This window comes from Dermacentor silvarum, chromosome 7, assembly GCF_013339745.2.
Source record: "Dermacentor silvarum isolate Dsil-2018 chromosome 7, BIME_Dsil_1.4, whole genome shotgun sequence".
In the NCBI taxonomy this organism is placed as follows: Eukaryota; Metazoa; Arthropoda; class Arachnida; order Ixodida; family Ixodidae; genus Dermacentor; species Dermacentor silvarum.
Window position 1 is genome coordinate 9,348,809 of NC_051160.1, and position 23,668 is coordinate 9,372,476.

Genomic DNA, 23,668 nt, shown 5'->3' on the forward strand with positions numbered 1-23,668 from the left:
CGTCTCATTGAGGTCATAGTTTTTTGCCAACGACAACAGCTCTATAAAATGGTCCTAGCCAAGTGCATAGTGTGAGCGCAGAAGTACTGTACAGCAACTAACAAGTGCCTGAGTACAGAAGTGCTTACAAAGCGAGAATGTCACTATAGAGCTGCTGCAGTAACAAGAAAAAAAAAATTAATGTACATAGCTAAGGAGGCAATGATTCATTACCTCAAAACAAGCAGTGCTTCAATCAGAGTGCACGCTTCGAGCTGCGAGATCAGTTTGTCTTGTGTTTGTATCCTCTTCACTGAAGAGTAGATCTGGTCAAAGCAGGGCTGCGGAATCAAGGCATCAACATGAAGTTCAGGTTAAGAATAGGAGAAGGTAAGGTGTCACAACTATACAGCAAACAACACAACAGATTCTCGGTAAACATAACCGATTCTGGGTAAACAAGAGATTCTGGGTTCGTTATAACCGAATATGGTTATAACGAATAGGGTTGTGTGCTAAAAATAGTTCGATATATCGGGCAATTCTATATACCCATACTTGCCTATAATGAACGATAACAAACTTTTTTGATGTGCTTGTCATATGTGGATCTGTCATCTCCATTTGAGAAAAGAAGCCAGGAAGGAATCCATTTAATGAAAACAATACTACGTGTAGTAGGCAGCAATTTTTGCCTGTGCCTTAAAGTGTTCCTCAACATCACTAAGGATAGGGTCTGTGATGCACGCGATTGTGTAGAACTGATTGTGACGTGTGCTGTGATTTTAAGACGGCGATGGGAAACTGAAATAAATTCAGCTGGTGGGGAAAGGCGGAATACGATGTCACGATGCCGCCAGAGCGAAACTTGACGCTCACTTCGTGCCACCTGTAGGAGCGAACGGTGCCGTGTTTGGGTTATTGCCTATTAAAAGTGTCCAGTACCTTCCGTCTCTACACCACATGCGCTCTGAAACAGATAGGTGAACATCCTAATCGCAATGGGTGGGCGGTGATAGCTGTGAATGGCGACGCGAGACAACCTGTGAGGAGATCTGCTGGTACCGAAATTGGAAGCTGAATGTGTGGAGGCATCTATGGGCCACGGGTGGGTGAGTACTACGGCGAAGCTGCCACTGTGGGTGCCTACTGCTCTTAATCGCGTGCACCTGGCACCTTTTCTCGTTGACATGGAATCTAGCGGCTGCAAAATGTATCATAGGATCGCAGTTTGGTTACAGAGAGATACAAAACTTAATTGAAAGTCCTTGGCGGGGTCAAGGGTGGCGGGGGGCCGGGACACTAGCCCCACTGGAGCACCACTTCCTCAGTTTGGTGATATACTAAACGTTAGTGCAGAAAAACCATGTTTTCTGAGAACATATATTAACCTAAAAAATTCACCAATGATTATGATACTCCCTAATGCGAAAAAAATAATGGCTGGTGGGAACGATCTGTCTCGTGCAGCACGTTGCAAACGGAGCGAAGTGTGGCGCGACTGGCTCGCTAATCTGGAGATCGCGAGAGCGGAGCATGTGGGTGTCGCGTGGGCGTGATTCACAGCAGCCGTCGCAGCCAGACCTCTCAGACGACACGTGCTACTCTGGCACCATCTCGTAGCCATCGTTACCGCACTACACTTTTTTCTCACGCTTTTGCCACACCCTCCTCCTCCGCTTTCCTCCTCTTGTCTTTCAAATCAAATCAAATCAAATAAAAATTTATTCCAACATACAACAGATGTTGAGGACCGTGGACAAAAAGCCAGCAAGGCTTGACGTGGTCCATGGCCCCGTTTTCATCCCCCGCTGCGCTCCACATTCGCTCGGTTATGCCGAAGCCGACACTTGCTGCAAAAACGGGCGCCTAAGAGCTGCACTCTAAAAGAAGCATAACTGTAATGGGTCATCTCTTGTGTTCTCGATCACAAACAGTGCTGTGAAATCGTACGAAACAGCAGTCTATCAACGAGGTTCTACTGTGATTGCTATCGCAATAAAATTAGTCTGTGAGCCTTTATGCCATATCTCAGCGATAATTGATGGCAGAACACTCTAGCCACCTGTTCCCTTTAACGGTGTGCCATACCATACAATGGATGAACTTGAAGCATTCAAAGTGAGGCTTTGAAGTGAGATTACCATGACGAGCTTTGGGTAGAGGTGGCACAACTTGACCAGTCCAGCACACGCATGGCGTCTCAGGTTGCGCAAAGCACGGCTCTGGATAATTGCTGGCTGGTTCGGCAACGTGAAGACAGCACAGGAGAAAAGCTGCGAGGAGGGCACATCAGCGTAAGATACACCATTTTTTTTCGCGCAAGTAGTATGCCCCTACATATAACCCAAACCCTTCATTACAATCCTTAGACCAAGGGAGTAAATAAAAGCCATGAGCCACGCAAATGACCACATTAAGGAACACTGAAACCTTTAGAAAGGCAACTCGGAACTATTGTCACTGTGGAGCAAAGCTCTAGAAACAATGTTGTTTTTATATTCAGTGTATGCCACTTTATGTGCTTCTCTCTGTTGAAGTGTGATGTGGCTCCACAGCATCAAAGGTCATGCATTTAAGCAACACATTAGTACACAAATTTTACTTTTAGGTGCGACTGCATGGCAGTGCAGAAATTTACACGCAAGTATTGTTTTTTAGCGCGGCTTCATGGTGATAACAATCTTGCCTTTAGGTGTTGCTTCATGGCAATGCAAAACAAACTTGCCCGCGAATCGGGCTTTTGAGTACGGCCTTCATGGAAACAAGAGCTTTGCCTTTAAATATGGCTTCATGGCAATACCTTGACAATACCATGAAAATGCCTTGAGGCCACAACTACGGCCAAGATTTTTGGGCTGTATTGTATGCACAAATGTACAATAGCTCCTAAATAATGTACATGCTAGAAAATTATGTGCTGCAAGTTATCTTAGACAAACAAATGACATGTGCAACCAAGCAATACAAAGCAACTGCAGTAAAATATTTAAGGTGGAACAAGGAATGACCCCCGACGATGCTATTTATAGCCCCAGGTTGATGAAGCTACAGTAAAAACTCATTATAACAAAGTTGGAGGAGCCAGACTTACTTTGTTATAACCATTACTTTGTTATATTCATTATTGCATGTACTGCACTATGAATCTCTATGGGAATTTCGTTATATCAATTATTTTCTTATATTCCATTTCGCTATAACGAGGCTTGAATGTATATATAGTCATAGCTTTACAGCCTGTACTTCATAATTTATGCCAACCTTGTTGAGGACCTTGGGTAGACTTCCTGGTGCAAGCGTGAGGAAGACACCTAAGTTGGATATGCAGGACAGGGCATAGGACTGGATCACTGGGTCCTGTAGCAGCACCAGGAACAAAACAGAAGTGATTACACACAGGGTCCTGCCTTTTTAACACAGAGAATTCTGTATACTCCCAAGCACGCTGTTAAGACTCTCACCTCTGTTTCGAAATTAAGTAGGGACTCCAGCAAGAAGATGCCTTCTTCTGCACTTGGCTGTGGGCACAGTGGAAAATCATGAGAAAATGAATGAATGAATGAATCAATCAATCAAAAAATTTAATTTTCAACATGACAGTTGGGAGACACCCCAGGCAAAAAATGGCTAAATGCAGCTTGAGGACGCCTAGGAGCCCGTACACTAGGGCAGCATACACAGAAATTTACACATAGTGTACACAGAAAACAGCATGCACTGCATACACAGAAGTTTACAGCAGTGAGGAAAAAACAAAACAAAACATGAACAATGGGATAAGGAGACATAGAGAAGATTCATTTTAAAGCTCCACACTTGGATAAACTGAAACCAACAAGGCTGTTTGTTCCTGTGTTTTGTCAGACAGAATATGTGCCTTAATATGCGGTAATATGCCTTGCAGTCCACTGCTGGTCACTTCAAGCCTGAATCTTTCTGTGTCCGCTTTATCTTGTTCAGATTTTAATCATGAGGATTTAAGCCAATCGGGGCAGCCTGTATGTACCATTCACACAAACCCAAGGTGAAGACAAGTATGGTGCAGCACCTGCACTCCATTTCATACTTAGCATGGCAATGCTGCAGAAGCTATGCAGGTAGTGCGGTCGATCCGTGGGTTTCGCCGTCCAGTTGTTCTTGATCTGTGATGTTTTCTACACAGTAACTACTCTATATGCAGTAGACTTCCATTAATTCATCACCGGCCAGTGCCTGTGCATTTCTATGGGCCCAAACACTATTTATTTTGATCCTAAAAGTGACCTTCAGCGGATAACTTGACCTTGACCAGTCAGCATGCATGCACCCGATCCCTATGGTGACCGCGATAGCGATCCCTTCAGCGGCAGCGTTTGTCTCGGCAGAGCTTAGGTAACAGTGAATGCATTGAACACACGTAATCTCTCGTCGAAATCGCCTATTATCAGCCCACCTTAGGTATATTTTCAAGCAATAACCATAGGCGACAATGTTTGATTACGGTATTTACCCGATTCTAAAACATGCCTTTATTATTTTTTTTTTTTTGCTGGAGTGGGCCGGAAATCGTGGTGCAATCGGACACAAAATCAAAATAGTCTATGCAACGTTCGTATGCTTTGTCACATAACACAATGTATTGCGGCAAAGCTAACTTTAAGAAAACCGTGTGGCGAAGCTGACCTAAGGAAACGTGGCGCCATAGTGCAACAATGTTCCTTGCTAAAAAAATAGGGTGCTAGTTCGATTTCTACTTTGTTTAGGAGCATCAATGGCTATTTCTATGTTAATTTAGTAGTTTGAAGCCATAGGAAGTAGGAGCGCATTTTATTCAGGGACGTGCTAGAATCAAGCAAATACTGCGGAATGAGTCAGTGATGTGTTTTGGCGCTTTTTCTGCATCTTGTGTAATTCAACCCGCCGGATAATTATATCAATTTCGGCCGTCCCGTAAGGGTCTAATTACTGGAAGTCGACTGTGTTGCAACTCCAAGTACGTCAAATCCTTTCACTTGTGTACCTTTGTAGTACCAGCGGGCGGGTGCACTATGCTTTTGTCAAAACCGCAAGCGGTGTGCTGCGGCTGCTGGTTGGTCGCAGAAATGTGCCACTCTGCTTGCTCTGAGGTAAAAAGCTTCAGATCTGCCACGCCTTACATGTAATAAGTAGGTTATACTTCGTGATGCAAAAGTATAAGGCGTAATGTAGCATTAAATTATGTGACGCGTATCTGGGTGTATAATTTCATATAATATGCACAATTTTTCTGCTGCGAATGCGGGCTGCAAGCGAAGTCTCTCTCTCGAGCCTTCACAACTTTGCCTGCTATGTATGAAACGGGGCACAGGCCATTGGTTCAGAATGCCCTAGATGGCGCAGTTGCATTATATCAATGACGGGCAGAACTTACCTTGGGGTTAGGGGAGGACAGGAACCGGCTGAACACGCCATCCATGAACACGGTGAGGGCGTCCCAACGTATGCTGGATGGCGAGTTGGGTGAACAGTGGCCGTTGTCGGGTTCTTTGCGAAGACAGCACGTGGGTACAGATATGCAAGCAGAGACAGGAGACAAATGCACTCAGCAAAATTATCGACTAAGGTTCCACTGTGTCACTAGTGCTTCCACCAGCGACAACTGAATAGAGTACTAGTATCGATGTGCCTACAATCAAAGAGGAACCCCAGAGCATTAATCTCATGAGCGGTTCATCACATACCCTTAAAAAAAAGTTCATAAAGAAACAGTTCTAATACTTAGTGAGCAAACATGTGATTCACTGATTTGGCAAAACATGGAACATTCTGGCTCAACTGTAAAGACCGATTCATTTTTTTTAGACATGCAAGACTCTCACGGTGTATTTTCTTCTACTGGGAACAGATGCTACAGTGATTCTTTCCCCAATTTGTTCACTTAACCTTTTATAACAGGGTAACATATTCTGTCACATGCCATTTTTGCGAAGATAGGCCAATCAGCATGAAAGAGGAAACAGATAAAAATAATAATAAAAAGACTTACAAAATGCGACCATTAATCCGCGATGTCACAATGGCTTTCGCATTTTTTTCTTGCTCTTCCCGAAATCACATAGGTACGGAAAAGTTTCAAGCTCCGTGCCACAAATTATTTATAATACAGTCAACGACCGATTATCCAGACACCGATAAATGAGACATGCTTGATTATTTGGACAGAACCGCCAGAGGCCCCATAGACTTAATGTACATGTAAGGACGACTAAAATTTCGGACACCTTACAGCAGCATTGTGTCATAATTTGGACTCCCAACTACACGACCACGTGCTAATATGACCAGCAAGTCGAGCAGTAATAGCAATATTTTCGTTTTGAGACGCCGCTGGCATTCCACCAAACTGAAACTAGTGAAGCTTAGTCAATCTAGTAGTTGCCGATGATAATTCGGTGCATGCATTGACTGTACTTTCGTCTATCTTTATTGACACCGTGACAATGATTGAGATATGAGCCACGATTTTGAAGTGATGCCTTCCGCTCGATTCTATGCCACTCTTCATATCCTACTGATCCCACTGATAAGGCGGGCAGAGCGTCACTCGGACCACTTACAAAGCGCAAAAAGTGTGAAATGGAATATAGTATAAAAGGCATTGTTAGAAAATCATACCTATGGAATGTCTAGGCCAAGGGCAAAAGCTTGTGCTCGCAACAACACACGTTGACAAACTTTGGCTGTATTCTTGAACGATCACTTTTGAAAGATGCTTAAATTTTTATAATATTTCGCATGACTAGCATCAGACGCGCCCCTGGGCTAAGTGATAAGATAGTGTGCTTGGCACCGTGGCAAGATTGACGTCAGTCGCAGACGCCGACGTTTCTTGCACCATAGTGACACGAAATTGATGATATCTCCAAAAGTGACCATCCAAGAATACGGCACACCTTTCTTGGCCACTTGTGGAATGAAGCCACTTATTTTGGGGCAGATCCTGTATTTCGGACTCCCAATTATTCGGGCATTTTGGCGGTTCCCATCAACTCTGAATTACCGGTTAGCGACTGTAGGAAGATACAACAGTTGAAATGCATTTAGTGCAGTCAATTTAGAAGTTTGTACCAAGATGAACCCTGCTCGTCTAGGCAATAGCTTTTGCTGTCTTACTTGCGCCCAAACGAAGCACATGCGTCTTCTCCATTCAAGTCTGTTTGTTTATTCTGCGGTATTTACCAAAAGTCGTGATGTGCCCAAACACATCGCGACTTCACTTGGTAAATACCGCAGAATAAATAAACAGTACCCGTAATACATAACTCAAACTGGGACATTACGGGAAAAAACTGTGGCACAATACAAAGATTCTGGAAATTCGGAACACCTTTTTGAGAAGTGATTGGTTATCTCAAGGGTGAGCCCGCCACAATCACCAAAAGTCACAACATACCATTTCCCACTTCGATTCTGGCTGCGAGCAGTGTCTGCAGCCACTGGCTCACCATCTGGAAGCCGGCTATGGGGTTCAGTAAGGTGGCCAGGCGAACGACCTCCGTAATGTCCACCCTGAATTCTGTCAGGGGAGAATATGTGCCGTACTTAGGAAAAGCAAAAGCACATTGCTACAGAAAACTGAATTAATTTTGCAAAAACCCACAGGGTGAATTACTACCAGGTCATGAAGGAGGAACAATGGTCACCCACACAAAGGTAGCACGTAGCTACAAGGGAGGGTATTCCTCAGAAAGAAAGCTTTGCACATGAAGACAAATTCACCCCGAGATCAATCCTGGCACCGCCACCTTTTTTGGGGTGGTCACTAAGCACAAGTACTTTTCTAATGCAAACTGTGGTTTCTAGGTCATGTGAAGAGGTACGAGGCTTAAGAGGGCTGTTCTCTGCTTAGCTGTCTATTTAGCCGTCTATGGCGAGCGTTCGAACAAAGCCTTAGAGAGAACACAAAAGGAGCGTTGTCTGTCAACTGAAAGCTTATCCAGGAATATGTGCTAATACACAAACATGGTACAAACGAAGAAGAAACCCCCTAAGGTCATATGAACAAAAAGAAAAGGTCAGGAGCCAGCAGTGAAAGCAACTTCTTCTTTTGACAGCATTACAGAAGCCTGGCTGACACACATTCTGTCATGTTTTACAAAGTGAAGTGATTGAACAATTGCCAAGGGAGATATTGCCATCACGTCTTGTTCACTTTATCGTTACAAGTTAGCAACAGCAAGAGACACAAGCTGTAGAGAGGCGGGTCCAACTTACTCCCTAGAAAAACTGCAAAGTCCTCGTCGCCGTCGAAGTCCAGCTGGGAGTATGCACAGGCTGGACTGTCGTTTCTTGAAGGATAACCGACCTGTAATTGGTAAAGCTCGGCTTAGTGGCGTGCACCGCACTCAATACAAAATACTGTCCATAAATGGCATTACGTAAGAAAGAGGCATCGTAAGGGAGAACTGATAAATTCAAGCACAAATGTAGAGAACAAAGAACATGCTGATGATGATGATCGTTATATGGCACCCCCTTCGAAACAGAGCGGCGAAGTAACCTGCATGAACTAATCAGGTGATCTACACATGCTTATCAGCCTAGGATTTTGTCTATATCTCCCTAATCCCCTCTGTCTGCCTAAAAACCTCCATATCCATCTTGCACCTGTGCCTGCAATGAATCCGGTTGTAACAATCTCTTCCCTGCTTTTTTACCACCAATACTTTAAACGTCTCTTGCTTATCTCAACAGTTGACTGGTTGATGCTTCCATCCACTTTAAATCCAAGCACTTCTGGAAGATGCACGTTACCTACGGGTCTCACTGGGTGAATCCCTTCGTATCCCATTAGGATGCTGATTTCTTGGCATCTCCTTTGAAACGGGGCGGTGTCATATAGGCACCTAGCCTGCTTGAGTTGCATGATTCACCAGGTATGCTATAAATTCTTTTCATTCTAGCATTCTTGTATACATCTCTTTAATAATTTTTTCTTTTTCTCAACGGAGGTTTCCAGAGCTTTGCAGCGCTGTCTGATGCCATTTCCGCCAACGTATGTTCATTCAGCTGTTGCACGGCCCGATGTGGTGGCATTTTAAATGGCCGAGTGAGCCGGAGCAAGTGTCAAAACTTTGTAATGTACTGTTCCCACACAACCCCCTTTTGCGTCATGACATTGTGACACAGTGACCTCCTGGGAAACGAGACAGAAACTGGCAACAGAAAAGCCATTATATTAAATTTTTTCAATTGCTCACAGGCTTGCCACTATTTTTTCTAGGGTAGCTACATTCCGAAGCTACATTTAGTGCAATAAATGAAGAGTCGGAAACATCATGTCACTATTCCTTTAAGGAAATGCTATCCTGCTCATGTCAGTAGCCTTCAGTAGCCAACAGTGATGTGCAGAGAGCTACTAAGAAGCTGAAAGGACGCACCTTTGTTAACTTCTCAGTGGCTACCTTGAAGAACTTCGGAAGCAGGTTGCGCACAATCTCCAGGCGTGAGACTTCGGGATGTCGAAAGAGGGCCGCCCACACTGGCAGGGTGATGCTGTTCACAGCCTATGGTGAAAGTGCGAAAAGAATAAAAGCATAGTACCTGCCAAGCTGGGAACATTACAGGGACTATAAGAGAAAGAGTTGATCAATTTAAACTCATAAAGTGTTTAAACTCATAAACTCATAAAGTGTTTGTTAAAAATTATATTTTCTTTAATTTTGCATCACAGGTTAATTATTACGAGAGAACGGAGGCAAAAGTTACACGTTTGGAATTTTGTGCCGAAACCTCCAGAACCGCTGTTGATGTCAAAGGTTTCAAAGTACTACTTTTTTGGTACTTGGGCTGCATTGGCTCAGTAAAAGTTCACAATACCTGCCACGTTTAATCTTTGACTCCTTTAGAACACAATGTAGTCAATTTTTAATGACAGACGATCAACTAGGCTGCAGCACATACTGTCAAAACTTGGAGGCGGTGCTGCTACCTCTCTTTTGCTTTGGAGACTTTTCCGGCTTACCAAAACTCTTTTCATGGTTTAGAGCGACCTTTTTTGGGGGTATTTTAGAAGGGCAACTTACACAGGTGAAACCGCTATTCTCCTCAGTGTCCCTTAAAAATTTTTAAATATGCTACGGACATGGCCTCAAAGGAAACAGGGCGAGGGAATAGAAGGTATTTTTGTTGAAGCTGGTCATTAACACACACATATTAAGGGATACTATTATGACGATTGTAATGATGATTCACCCTTAGGGCCAGTGCACAACCTGCAGCAAACTCTTAACGTAACAGCAAGGACTGACAAGCAACACATTCTTTTCACAGGTCACAACAACTTTTTCAGTGACTTTGTCATTGCTGACTTAGACTGTGGCAGGAACTTGTTTGTATAAACTTGATTGAAGCAAGTATCCCTCTGGCGTGCCATCACCGTGAGAAGACTTTCAGCGGAAGGTTTCAAGACCAGTGAGCAAAACTTCTTTCCGAACAGTATTTTTTATAAACCTGACACAACATTAGTAAAATCACAAACTTAGCCCAAATTCATAAAGTTCCCGAAAAAAATCGGGAGAATAGACAGGTACGTAAAGGCTGTATGTCCAAACAATGGCAAGTGATATTTTTTATTTCCATTCAACCTGCAGCCGACATTGGTTACATTCAATGTTGTACATCGCTTAGAGCCAGGAAAGACCTCATAACCGCTCTTCTTGTAAAAATGAGCAAAAAGTAAAAGAGAAACTTACCTGGCTTGGATGCTGCATCAGGGACAACAAGACATCCAGGTAGACTAGAAAGAGTTCCATCGAGGGCCGCTCAGCTTCCATGTTCTGTACATCATTCATACAGCAACAAGTACAAACTTCAGCTGTAGCCATTTCTCACCACAGAAATGCAAAGATTCACGGCAGACAAAGAAATCGAGAGCTCCGTTTAAGTGACCACACACCAAATTTCTTGCAACTTCAGAATCATGAAAAGTGTAAAGCTGCAGAGTTTTCAATTCCGTAGTGAGTTTCTTTCACGTTTACGGAATGTAGACTCCATGCGATAATTCTTTACAGGAACGTCAGATATTAGAACACCAACTTTTTCGTGTCTAGCATACTTGGAAAGCACCTACGCAGCAGCCACTTGGACAATATGCCTGAGGTAAACCTTTGTGAAAAACAAATAAGTGAACTCACTACATGACAACACACTGACGTCGAGTGCAAATGCCTAGCCGTCTACTTTACAATTTGTTTTACTAAAACACTCTCACACATCACTCAAGCTTGCAGCACAGGTCCAATCAGAAGTGTTTCAAGATGCATGTGACTCATTATTTTCATCAGTACTTTTGCTTTTGAAGTACTATCTTGGCATCTGTAATAGTGGGCGCAGCACCTGAAGGGTATATAAATACAGGTTTGACTGTGAACCCCACTGCACTCCTGGCACATCATTGTCATAGCATGCAGAGAAACAATACACCTGTACTCACCCAGTGTGTTAGGCAGTTCTGTCCGAGATTGGCCGTGATCGAGCACAGCTTCTTCATGAAGAGGAAAGAGGCCTCATTCAAGGGCTCGCTGGACACAGACCTTGGGGCAGGTTGTAAGGCACAGAAGAAAGCAAAAGATGTCAAAATAAAGTGTTGAACTTACACACAAGCACCGTGGTTTGCTCAGACTCACTTCAGGGCAGAGACGATGGCATCCAACGTCTCCTGGTTGAACAGAGCCAGCAGCGGCTTTCGCTCGTCTGGCTTTCCCTGTCATTAGTAGGGCAAGGAAACATGGATGTAAGAACATGTAGAGACCTGAACATGTAGAAACCTGAGAACAAGAACAAGTTAAATATATATTCTGTAGCTGGTATTCCGTACAGGACACAGAGCAACAACGTAACTGATAGATGTCTGTCTGCTCAAAACAAGACAAAGGAATGCAATAAGTACAGGGATGATATTCTCGAGCTATCAGTTTCGCGAGATTTTGTGTGACGCAGCACCAGATGTGTCGGCATATTGGTGCTGTGCCAAGCTCGTTATCTTCGCACAGTCTCAGGAACATTGTTGGCCATATACCTTGACACGTCTGGTGCCGAGTTGCGTGAAATCTCGCAAGAGTGGTTGTACCCCCTAAAGTAATTGGTCGAGAATACCACTACTATAGGGCTGGCTAATTTCCTAATCCCATAAGTCAAAACCCCCCAAAATGATTTAAGGAATTATGCATATTTTTCTATTAGCATGCCTTTAACATTGACGAATGTTTCAATGAGACAGTTGTGGCCAGTAAGTGAACTGCCATGGTCTAGAGCAGACATCAATCAAGCAGATAGACAGTGCGTCTTATGGCATACGCTCCGACTGGGTCCTACCACATTCAAACACAGTTGGCAGTGATGTGGGACCCTCTCGAGCCAGAGAAAGCCTGCCTAAGTAAAACATTCAGCTGCTTCCAGAGCAATTGAGGAGCCACGTGACATGAATTCTGCCAGATCATGGCCCCGCTCCCAATTTGAAAATGAGAGTGCCCTCGAGCACATCCGGGCCCGGTGCCGAGATCAGGGGAATCTGGAATGTGGCACTTCACACTGTCGGGCCTGGCGTTGGTCCAGCCTTTCCTACGAAAATTCAGTTTTCTGTGGAAGACAAGATGCTTCGTCATCCTCGCCTTGTCTCCACAAAAGCAACGAGTCGAACCTACTGTTGGTCACAACACTGCTTCTGACCTTGCGGGCAAGTACTTGCAGGAGGCACTCAGCAGCCTGAATGCGCAGGTTCCTGTCCGAGAGCAGGAAGCAGAAGATGCGGGGCAACAGGCCGCCCGATCCCGTCACCTCGCCCAAAGGGATCCACTCCACGAAGCCCGCCATGGTTAGCAGCGTGGTCTCAGTCAGCTGCCGGTGCAGAGACAGCTGTGCAGGTGAATGTCACCACGTGCAACGATCAGATATATAAATGCAAATATAGAAGTTTGTCACTGGGGAGCGCCAGCTCCCCGCAATACAAACGTTTCATAACTGGCACTGGTCACGTTTGATGTAGTGGTGTTACTAAAAGCATCCGTGTGTGTTTACCGTCGTCTGTGTCCTTGTTTTCGGGACTTGAAAAAGCTTTGGTGACAACAATGAACCAACTCACCGGGATTAAGCTACTTCTGTATTACTGCTTGCCACCATTTTTGGTGATGTGGTGGTACTGACGATCTCTGATAACGAGCCTCAGAAGACTGAACACTTATCAAAGTAAGGCTTTGGTATCACTTCTCTTAGGAAAATCAGGAAGTTCCTGGATGATATGGTGGGTCAGGTGGCTGCAGATGATGATGATGTGGTGCACATCTTTAACTCTCCACTTCCCGTTTGACATGGAGAACTCATCTAAAAGATATCTTTCGCTGACTATAACACCAATCACTATCATGAGCAGACGGCACCCAAATGTTAACTAATGAAAAATCTGTTTTATAAGGGAACTTTTACGAAAACGGCAGGTCGTGGTTATACGTATCACCATTACCACAAGGAAGTGAACATGCTTGGACGTGAGCATAGGCAATTAGTACTGACCTCCTGGTTGTTTTCGTCCGCTTTCTGATGGTCCCTCTGCAATGTTTAACATAATGGAATAACAAGGTTGACATAGCAATACCTTTAGAATACAATGCAGCGTAAGTCTACAAGCAAAAATTGAAAAAAAAAAAAAAGATGTAAGCATACACAAACCTGCCATTTCACACACATCAATTTCTTATTTTGTGCTCAGGCGAGAGAGTAACATAGTTTTATCAGGGCGACAGTGTTCTGTACGTACAGTGCACAAGGGGTGTAAAGCATGTGTAATCTACTACAATCAAGTTGCCTCTAAGAAACAGTCTGTTAGACGAACTTCTTGGTAAGTTGCACTGTTTAAGTAATATCAGCATAAATTCAAATGTGACAAATCAAGAAACTACCCCATTGCGCTGTTGCTCCCCCCCTGTTTCCAGAGTCACCTGCATGTATAACAGTGGCTCAATTCAGACTCGAAAACACATTTAGGCTGCAACTTACATGAAAAACAAAAGAAAGGCACGCCAGAAATGCTTAAATACTGTAATAAATTATTGTGAGGTACCGTTATCACTTCAAAAATTTTCTGGGGCATGCTGAAAATGTGCGTTTCACCACTGCTGTCATCATTAGGATCGGGCGCATACGTGATGACCAGCCAAGTTTGAATTATCCGGCGAGGGCAAATTTCAGCATCGAAATAAGGATATGTGTCCCATAGATATCGGTGGGCGCTGGCCGAGACTTCCGGTCGGATTCAAATTAATTGAAAAATCTAATTAACCCAAGTAGAATTAACTAAAATCTACTGTAACAGTAGAATACCCCATTGAAATAAAGCACGGCTAACCAAATTTGAGATTTAGTTCGTTATATCTGATAATTCGTAATATCAGTGTTCACCATATTGAGGTTTGGCTGTACATCCACAAATATATCCGATGAGGAGATGACAACGAATGCCAAACCACGGGAAAGAGGCAAATTAAGCTTTACTTTTAGAACTGCCTGCGACGCTGTCTATTTTCAAGGCCATTTCATTTTTATGCTGTCATGGAAGGCTGTGCTCATCTACTCACCAGGTCACGATAACGAGTGTAGTGAGTGTCGAGCGTGCGGACAAGGAAGCCGCAGATGGCTGACAGGTTTGCCACAAGTGCCTGGTACAGGTCTCGCCTGCGCTGTCCCTGCACCGTTTGAAGGTCCACCACATCCTCGGCCAGCCGCAGAAATGTCAGCAGCACCAACTCTTTCTGCGTCTCCTGCACAAAATTAGTCATACGGCAACATTCACAACTAAAGGTTGATAAGGGTTACATAACCGTGACACAGTTAATGCGGTCTTCGGAAGACAAGAACCGGAGGTACACGTTTCACCGAACTGTCAAGGTAGGCTGTGGTCAAAGACTTCTTTTTGAGAGTCACGCCGATGACACAAACAGGAAGCAAATGACAGCCATTTCGAAGATTCTGGCATGAAATTCAGCTTAGGCATTATACAGAGCACAAGTACGTGCCTTGGTGATGGCGTGGGGTTTCTTGCTGTTTTTTCAAAAATAGCTTAGAATGCCTTAGTTTTTTTTGCTGAGCCTGCTGAACAAATGAGCATGGTAAGCATTACCCACCCCACATCAAACTTCTTGCCGTGGTCAGGTCGTAAGGAAACAATACACCATTTGACCACACGCTTAAAGTATGAAACACCACTTGTATGTGCCCTTCTTCAATCCCATTCTCGTAACCTCTCATCAGCAAATTTCTGATGGGATTTACAAGGTGAAAACCGCCACTTGACATTTTCCTACAAGTGGGACACCAAAGCATGTGCAAAGGCAGATTGGCGAAAAAAAAAAAAAAAAAAAGATCCCATATAGAATAGGACCTCATTATAGTGAAGCTGCATCAGGCACAAGACTTCCTTCATTATATCCAATGTCTGCTATAAGCATATATTCATTACACAGTGATATAAATGAGAGAAATCTCTGGCTTGCTTCACTATAGCTGATAACTCGTTATTACCTAAATTAAAATTAAATTTCACAGTATTACATACTATAACTACGATCTGGTTATCAGGCATGCTGCAATGGGAGGGGGGGGACCCCAGATTAATGTTTACCACCTGGGGTTTTTTAATGTGCACCTAAACCTAAGTAGATGAGCACTTTTGCGATTCCGCCCCCCCTCCCACATCGAAATAAGGCCGCAGCAGCTGGGGTCAACTCAATGGCCTTGACCTCAGCAGGACAATGCCATAGCCAGCCAGCTACTGTGATGGGTTCCACTAATTCGTTATATCCGTGCTCGTCACATAGAGATCTGAAATAAAGACACGGGGGGGGGGGGAGGGGGGGGCCCTGTACACACAAAGAAACAGCTCTTTGAATGGATGATATGAAACAGCTGCTATATTAATAAGATATTTGTGGAACTCATTGTAACGTAATTCAGTAAAAAAATATCGACCACTTCGCAGCTCCTCTCACCTCAGCATGGCATCCATTCAACCACTTGAAAAAAAGAGTTCACATACCTACATGACTATTCCTCCCCCCTCCTCCCTCCTGCGCATACTCAGAATTCCCTTGTCACTGAAGTAACCATTTTCTGTGAGCATGTTTACGTTTTCTCACTTCTGCAATGTTTTTATTTGCCTGAATCTTTTGCCACTGCACCATAAGCCTTAGCTGGAAGTCAGTCCCCGTGTCGCCGGGGCAGAGCGTCCCCCCCTCCCCCCTTCCTCGCCTCCCCCAGGTGCCTTGCGCACGACGAAAGACGGCAAACTTCCTCCCCGCTTTCCTCCCTTGCGCGCGCGAGATTGAGCTGCAACTGTTGGCTCCACTCGCATGCTTTCACTCGCACATACAGCATACGGCAACGGGGTTATCGCCTTTGGACAGGTGTCTTGTAATTTGTAAATGCATATGAATAAATTTTCTCGAACTTCCCCCTCATGCGCTAGCTCAGTGCACATGCGGAACTGCAGGTAAGTCCTTCATTCAATTAGCTGCCTTTTATTCGAACTTCTTTAAATTCAAACAAATTTTGGGGCCCCTTTGAGTTAGAATTATCGAGATTCGACTGTATCAACAAGCCCGGCTAACGATCATTTTGAGCCACATCCACATCTCAGTGATCATACAGTATGCTAGACGCAAAAGTTAAATCTCTTCAAAATGGACTAAGCACTTACGCCAAGTACAGCCAGGTTGTTCAGCTCGTCCATGAGCAGCGGCCATTGCTGAGGCCATTCGCGCTTGATCATCTCGACGAGCAACTTTGCGAGTGCGTCCTTGATGTGGGACTGCTCCACGAGAAGGTGGTCTGTTCCCTGTCGGATAGTAGATTAGACAGGTTTAGGAAACAGAGCACTCGCCCATATTAGTACTTACCTATTTTATATAAGAGGACAGACAGTTTCAGTACATTTCCGGACGTCTACGTCAACACATGCAAAATGACTGTGGCCCTGCTACATGCATGTCCTTGAGGAGGCTATGCTAAAGTGCAGTGTTTGCATTCTCGATGCATGGCCAACGCAAAACACTGTGACGCCATCTGGTAGATATAAATCAAAGCACTTTTGCAGCAATAGCGGCATCTTTCGTTAGCAGGGTCAAAAGAGACAGATGATCTGAATGACAATTGCAAAATATCACTGACACTTTGTCCTCAAAGCGCGATAGACTAAGTGAAAACTGATTTAACCATTTATTTCTTACTGTTGTAGCAAAGAGCAAGCAGAGAAGCCAAACGTGGATTGTAAAGGACAGCCTGGGCATGGCCATATTGTTGTGACACTAGCAATGAAAACCATGCAAAGCCCTCTATGTCAAATGCAAATGTTAGCATGTATACAAAGCCAGCAAAGATCTTTTTTCCTTTCTGCACATGTTCAATTTGGACCAGCTATTTTATTGTGCATACAAAGGCTGCGCAATACGATATTAAATCTCTCTAACAATTGAATGCAAGTGAACATACCTCTGCCATCATCTTCATAACGCTCTCCTTGATAAACTGTTTGTCAGCAATCGTAATCACGTTCCAGCGAAGCCTGCAGAAGATAACAATGGTTTACACTTTAAAGGGACACTCAAGGAAAATATTAAGCGAGGTCAGATCGATAGATTATTCGTCTAGAAGTCTATCATTGTTTTCTGTGTGCCAATATACAATTTTGTTGAGTAGAAAATTGGTTGTGGGTTCTATTCACGGCCACCACAACCACATTCTGAATGCAGATGCACTCACATGCTGTGCTTAGGATCCGCTTTAAAGAAGCCCATGTGGTTGATATACACAGAACCAGCTATGGCACCTTTTACAGCCCACTGCATAAGTTTGGAATGCTAAAGGCCAAGTACAACAAAATTTTGGACTGCATAAAAAAGCGTAGTTTCTGGCAGTGTTGATACAAAGCAGACACTATGCAAAATTTTACGTTTAAGGACGAGTGGTTGCGTCATGAAAAGCTAGCAAAAACAGATGTTTTTGATACTGAATGTGGATAAAAACACCACCACTACTGCTTGCCGCATGTAACGCACAACACAGAACGTCGAGGACCCGTGAGGCTCCTTAGCATGGCCTCTGAGATTAGGCGATGCCCATGGTGTGCCGAATACTCAAAGGCCATGGTCTGGGACCTGCGTCACATCTGCTAGCACCCAGGGGCATGCATCATGGATTAATCTTGACCCCCTGAGGTTCTTCAATGTGCACCTAAATCTAAATACACTTCCACATTTCCATCTCCATTTAGAATAAAGCCAGCGTGGCCAGAAATAGAACCCGCAATTGTGTACTCAACAGCTGAATGTCACTGCCAATGAGCCCCCACTACAGCAAGCGCAAATAAATAAGACAAAACATATTAGTGCTCACTTGATACAATGCTCCACAAGCTGCAGTCCGATGTGGCGCACGACGGCATGGTTACCCTTAGCCGCAAGCACAAAACCACACTTCGCACACAGTGGCGACTTTTCCTTGAAATCTTCATACGCCTGCGGGAGAGAGCGAGAAAACAAATTTATGACCATTTCCTTTCAAAACCAAAGTAAGTGAATGGAAAGTTTTAACTTTTCAGAATGTCTGTTGGCTTCATTTGGTTAATACAATAAATTGAGCCACTCAGTTCTACAATTCTTCTTGCTCATTGACAAGATTTAAGAGTACCAATTTGAAAGGCCTTGACAGTCAAAAACATGTGTACCAGCAGCGATGTCGAATACTGCGAGAATATTTTAAATGAAATTGTCAAAACGCGGAGTGTAGACAAACTCCAGACAAGTGACAAGGCACGAAGTGGAAGGTCCGATGAGGAGCGAAATGACATGACGAATGGTTGGCAAGCTACAATAAGTTGCAAGGAATCGATAGGTCGTGAGTTAGTACTCTCAACACTGCTTTTTGGCAGACTTACTTTTCTTTACATCGACCCGAGCGACCCAAAATGCTACCATGGTAACAGTACTTCTATACAAATGTTTCATTGAAGATTCTGCTCGTTTCTTGCTATGATTATAAGTCAAAGAGCAGGAATGTTAGCCTGCACAGCACAGTATTACACTGATGTGGGAAAGAGAACTCGAAAGGAAAGACTGAGGAAGAAATGGATTTGCAAGAAAACACAGGGATAATGTTTAGGGCAGAGAGTGAAACGAAGAGGGAACGATAGGGAGGTTAACCAAGGACGTGCCCGGTTGGCTACTAAAGAGCATTGTGAGGTAAGGAGAGCACACAAACACTTTTCAGTCGCCCTTCTGCAATGACAGTAAAAAATTATTCCCTAAGCACTTTTGTAGAAAAAGAAAGGAAATATGTAAATGCAGGAGAACCAACTAGGTTATTCTTGTTTCTTCTAACAAGGATAATTACTTCACTTTTCAGTGATGTCTCTTCGTTCTGAGGTGCTCCTCTAAGCACAATTGGCTGATGCCACTATCGAAGTTTATGGGCACTTCGGCTTTCCCTATTATTTGCCAGTGTCCTAGCCCGCTGAGTTAGTAGAACGCCGGCTTCAAGTTTCATTTGCAGAACCAGGGAGAACTATTCAACTGCGATGGCCCTTGTTAACCCCATGCTTTTCCTTTAGCCGTACGGCTGCAAAGTCGCGGTAAGCGTCGAATCCTTTTAATTGTAGCTATATTCGCTACGTCATAGGCCGAGTGGCCAGTGATCCGACAGTTTGTTTGACAGTGAAGGCGGGAAAGCAGTCACGGTTGTAAATAGATTCGTCTTTTTGCAGAACAAAACACTCGAAGCCCCAGGAGGGTAGCTGGACAGGACCGATTGCATGAATTTCCATGGCCTAATATTTAGCAATTAACAATTCGCGCTGCTGCTTGTAAGTAGTTCGTAAGAAAACGCCGCTGCGATTCACCGCTAGCAACTCGTTCAGCGGTCGCCCGGCGTTCTCGAATCTATTGCAGCGACCGTTATTACTAGCCGCGCGTATCGGTCCGGTAGGCGCTATTATACCACACCGAAGTCCTTCCCCACGTTTGCGAGAAAAGAACTGCACGGTTCTTTTCTTGCACACACTTTTAATTTGACGACGGTGCGAGAAGAAGCCAGCGAAACTAACGTTGTAAGCCTCCGCTCTCCGTTCGGGTGATGTCGTAGGAGACACGGCCGCTTCCACCCAAGCGATGACGCTTTTGCAGGCTTCGTCAACGTCGGCCATGCTGCTGAGAGTTGAATGTTAGCCGATGTTGTGTTATGCCGGTTCAAAACATCGCTACGGCGAAGGAAAACGCTAAACTCTCTGAACTTTGCAGCGTTTTTCTTTACTTTGTGCAACTCAAAAGAGACGCCATTAACAGTGTTGCTTGCATGCGGTGCGAACATCGCCATGAGCATAGAGTTTCTAAGCTCATGCATAGTTACGCTGTAATCTTTGATTGCTAGCACTTCGTAAATCTGTATGCCATCTCAAAACCGACGTTTCACTTGCTCAAAAGTTCCTTAGTACCACCGTGTTGAAATAATTTGACAAAGCATTTGGGACATAATCAACTGCACCATCAGTGAGCATCACTTGTCACTGCAGCGCCTGGCAGTGTCCTAACCGTCACCATAATTATATTAGCCTGTAAGGCTACCTTGAGATTCTCCACAATAAATGTTTCTACAATGTCAAACCTGCATGTGGAGCATAGAAACTCTATGGTACAGTGTACTGCCATGAGCCCATGATGATGATGATGATGATGATGGTGATGATGATCCTTTATCATGGCTCGCACCCACTGAGGGGGATAGGCCAAGAATCAGGCGGCAGTAGGTAGCTAAACAAAAAAATTCTTTTTGAGAATGAATGAGCCCATGACATCATTGCATCGCTTTTGATGATGATGATGATGAACCTCTGTCATTGCTCGCACTAGGAGGCAGTGCTCGCACCCACAAGGGGGACAGGCCAAGAATCGGGCGGCAGTGGGTATGCTAAAGAAAAATTCGTATTTGAAAACAAGAAACGCAAAGTAAAAGACAAAAACAAAAACAAAACAAAACAAAGGCAGAAGTTGCAATAACTAGATTACCATGCGAGCGAGCAGTCACTGTCGCGTAAAAACGTTTTTTTTTTCTTTTTCTTTTTTTTTTAAGTGTGAGCTGACGCACTACCTTGTCTGCGCAAACCTTCCTACAATAACTGTTCTTTTTTTTTTTTTTAGCAATTTAGTTCAACACCACAGATAGTGAGTATCTGCAGGTTTCGTTCAAAATCGCTGCCAAAATACGATTCGCAGGACGTACTGCCGCAAAACGTATATTTAAACATTTAGAAATATTTCAGTAATACTTCCTGGCTATTTGCGGTGCCACAGGATCCGGTGACATCCAAAGGTCGATCCGATACTGAATTAAGCGCCCCAATTACCAGAGTGGGTAGGGTGGCTATAGAATCCCTGGGTTTAGGGTCTTCGCCTCTTCGGGAGTGTCCTGTCGCAAAAATTTGTATTCCTTCTTGGCTTTTAGTCGCGCTATAAGAACTCGGAGGCTCACAAGTATTGCTGATTGAGCGAGTTGGTGCATCATATTCTTGACTTGCTTTAGCGCAACTCAGTTTGAGTAAGAAGGAAAAAGGACAGACAGGTGACAGGATGAGCGCTTTTTCCTTCTACTCAAACTGAGTTGCGCTAAAGCAAGACAAGAATTCGGAGGCGCTCAGGTATAGTGCCTAGAATATATACTTACTATATTCTAGGCACTGTAGCTCAGGTGAGGCGACATACTGGGACTTACGTCATAGACGCTAACCGCCAGGTCCACACGTCGTCTGCTTAGGTGATGCACGCGTTTAGAGGCTGCTAATAGGAAATTTACACAATTACCAGTCCAGCAGCTTTGCAAAGATTCTATATATGCTACTGATTTATAGCCAATGTAGCCAAAGTAAAACTTCGTTACGGTTGACCTTTTAGCCAGACTTTCCAAACTTCTGCAGCCGTTACCAGTGCTTGCTACTTGGTTCAGCGAGAGACCTGGATGCGAGCTAGCTGCTACTCCTGCACAAGCAGATGGTGTTTCCAGGAGCAGTAACTTTACCAGTGTCAGCGATGACGTGAACACATGCAGGTTTGACATTGTAGAAACCTTTATTGTGGAGAATCTCAAGGTAGCCTTACAGGCTAATATAATGATGGTGACGGTTAGGACACTGCCAGGCGCTGCAGTGACAAGTGATGCTCACTGATGGTGCAGTTGATTATGTCCCAAATGCTTTGTCAAATTATTTGAACACGGTGGCACTGAGGAACTTCTGAGCAAGTGAAAGTCGGTTTTGAGATGGCATACAGATTTACGAAGTGCTATCAATCAAATATTATAGCGTATCCCACAGATAAGTGCACAAACAAATGGTTTGAATCATGAGAAAACAATATCTGTTTTTTACACAGGCCTTTTGGATGTAGTGCTTGGGTGCACTTAAAACGGTGAACTGCTTTTCTTTGATGAATTTTGGTAAGGTGCACTTCTGATAAGACGAGCAGATTCTCTTGATCCTTTTAAATTAATTTTGACGGAAATCTACTGCATTAGATTATCTTTTCTTTGACCTTTTTTTAATATCGCCAGGCAAATGTCAGACAATACCCTTTCTTGGTAACTACTGCTGGTTATTGCTGATCCCCGACATCTTCGGGGAGCTGCAATACTGTATGTCACAATCCTTTAGATACCGAAAAGAGTCACTCACTGGACACTATAGTGCCGGTATCATCAGGTACCTCTTCACAGGCCGAGCATACACTGGGCCCCGTACCTACACCACCACTCACACGGATCTTCTTCTTGGCCCGAAATTTCGTCAAACTCGTATCTTTCAACGTGTACTTGTAGCAGTGAAAATTACCGCTGGTTGATGAATTTATCAAACTCTTTCCACGGTGCTGACGTGGAAGGAGCCTCTTCAGACGCTTTTGTTGTTGAGGACATATCTGGGTTGCTTGGTCTTGCTGCTTCTAAAGCCAGGGATTTAACCCAGTTTTCCATTGAAGCATCCGAGCTTACACACAACTACTTCAGATCGAGGGTCTAAAAACATTGCCAAGCTTGCTACTTGGTGAAAACTGTAGTTCGGAAACCGTGTTTTTAGGCATTTTAGCCAGATTAGTAGCAGACTACTGATCCCTACTACGTTTTATTGCGATATCAATTATATGGACACTCCAGGCGAATTCTGCCGTCGCCCTCGCCGTGATGTTCCGTATAAAGTCCAAGGGCGATAGCATTGTCGCGAGGGTGAGCCGACGATGACGGCTCAATCACGCGCGCGCAAGGGAGGAAAGCGGGGAGGGATATATATATATATATATATGCATTTTTCCCCGAAGGAATCAAGTGACTAAACTATTCACCACAAAAACACGACACACGGCGCTCTGGTGAGTGAACACTTATTGATTACTTCGACACGTATAACACTTCATTTGGTGTTTCCTTTGTTCAGAAAATGGTTGAAAGGGGAAAGGTTGCCCGGGCCGTGGCAGAAAGCACAAATCCCCCGCTCCAGCTGTATTTAATGAGACGGAAATTACTTTCACAAGCCGCACTGTTTGGCTACCTCATTAAGATATGTTCGCTAATTAGCTCTTGACGACTCATTTTAGGACGAACGTTTCATTTGCGCAATTGAATCTGAGTGGTAGTGAAGTCGTATCCA

The 23,668-nt window shown here is 44.1% G+C and overlaps 1 protein-coding gene across 1 annotated transcript in view; it reads right to left on the bottom strand.

Annotated features, from left to right (window-relative positions):
- Positions 1 to 20,315, bottom strand: part of LOC119457524 (exportin-5) — a 48,510-nt gene extending 28,195 nt beyond the window's left edge. Inside the window, exons 1-18 of the mRNA XM_037719120.2 lie at positions 20,087 to 20,315; positions 18,382 to 18,503; positions 17,479 to 17,551; positions 16,688 to 16,825; positions 14,571 to 14,753; positions 13,510 to 13,545; positions 12,670 to 12,855; positions 11,628 to 11,704; positions 11,435 to 11,534; positions 10,695 to 10,778; positions 9,381 to 9,506; positions 8,215 to 8,305; positions 7,394 to 7,516; positions 5,372 to 5,484; positions 3,444 to 3,500; positions 3,244 to 3,339; positions 2,124 to 2,255; positions 214 to 320 (exon numbers count right to left, since the gene is read on the bottom strand). Of these exons, the coding sequence (XP_037575048.1) occupies positions 214 to 320; positions 2,124 to 2,255; positions 3,244 to 3,339; positions 3,444 to 3,500; positions 5,372 to 5,484; positions 7,394 to 7,516; positions 8,215 to 8,305; positions 9,381 to 9,506; positions 10,695 to 10,778; positions 11,435 to 11,534; positions 11,628 to 11,704; positions 12,670 to 12,855; positions 13,510 to 13,545; positions 14,571 to 14,753; positions 16,688 to 16,825; positions 17,479 to 17,551; positions 18,382 to 18,503; positions 20,087 to 20,185 (1,943 nt within the window). The 5' untranslated portion in view covers positions 20,186 to 20,315. The remainder of the gene's footprint in view (positions 1 to 213; positions 321 to 2,123; positions 2,256 to 3,243; positions 3,340 to 3,443; positions 3,501 to 5,371; positions 5,485 to 7,393; positions 7,517 to 8,214; positions 8,306 to 9,380; positions 9,507 to 10,694; positions 10,779 to 11,434; positions 11,535 to 11,627; positions 11,705 to 12,669; positions 12,856 to 13,509; positions 13,546 to 14,570; positions 14,754 to 16,687; positions 16,826 to 17,478; positions 17,552 to 18,381; positions 18,504 to 20,086) is intronic.
- Positions 20,316 to 23,668: the final 3,353 nt, after the last annotated feature.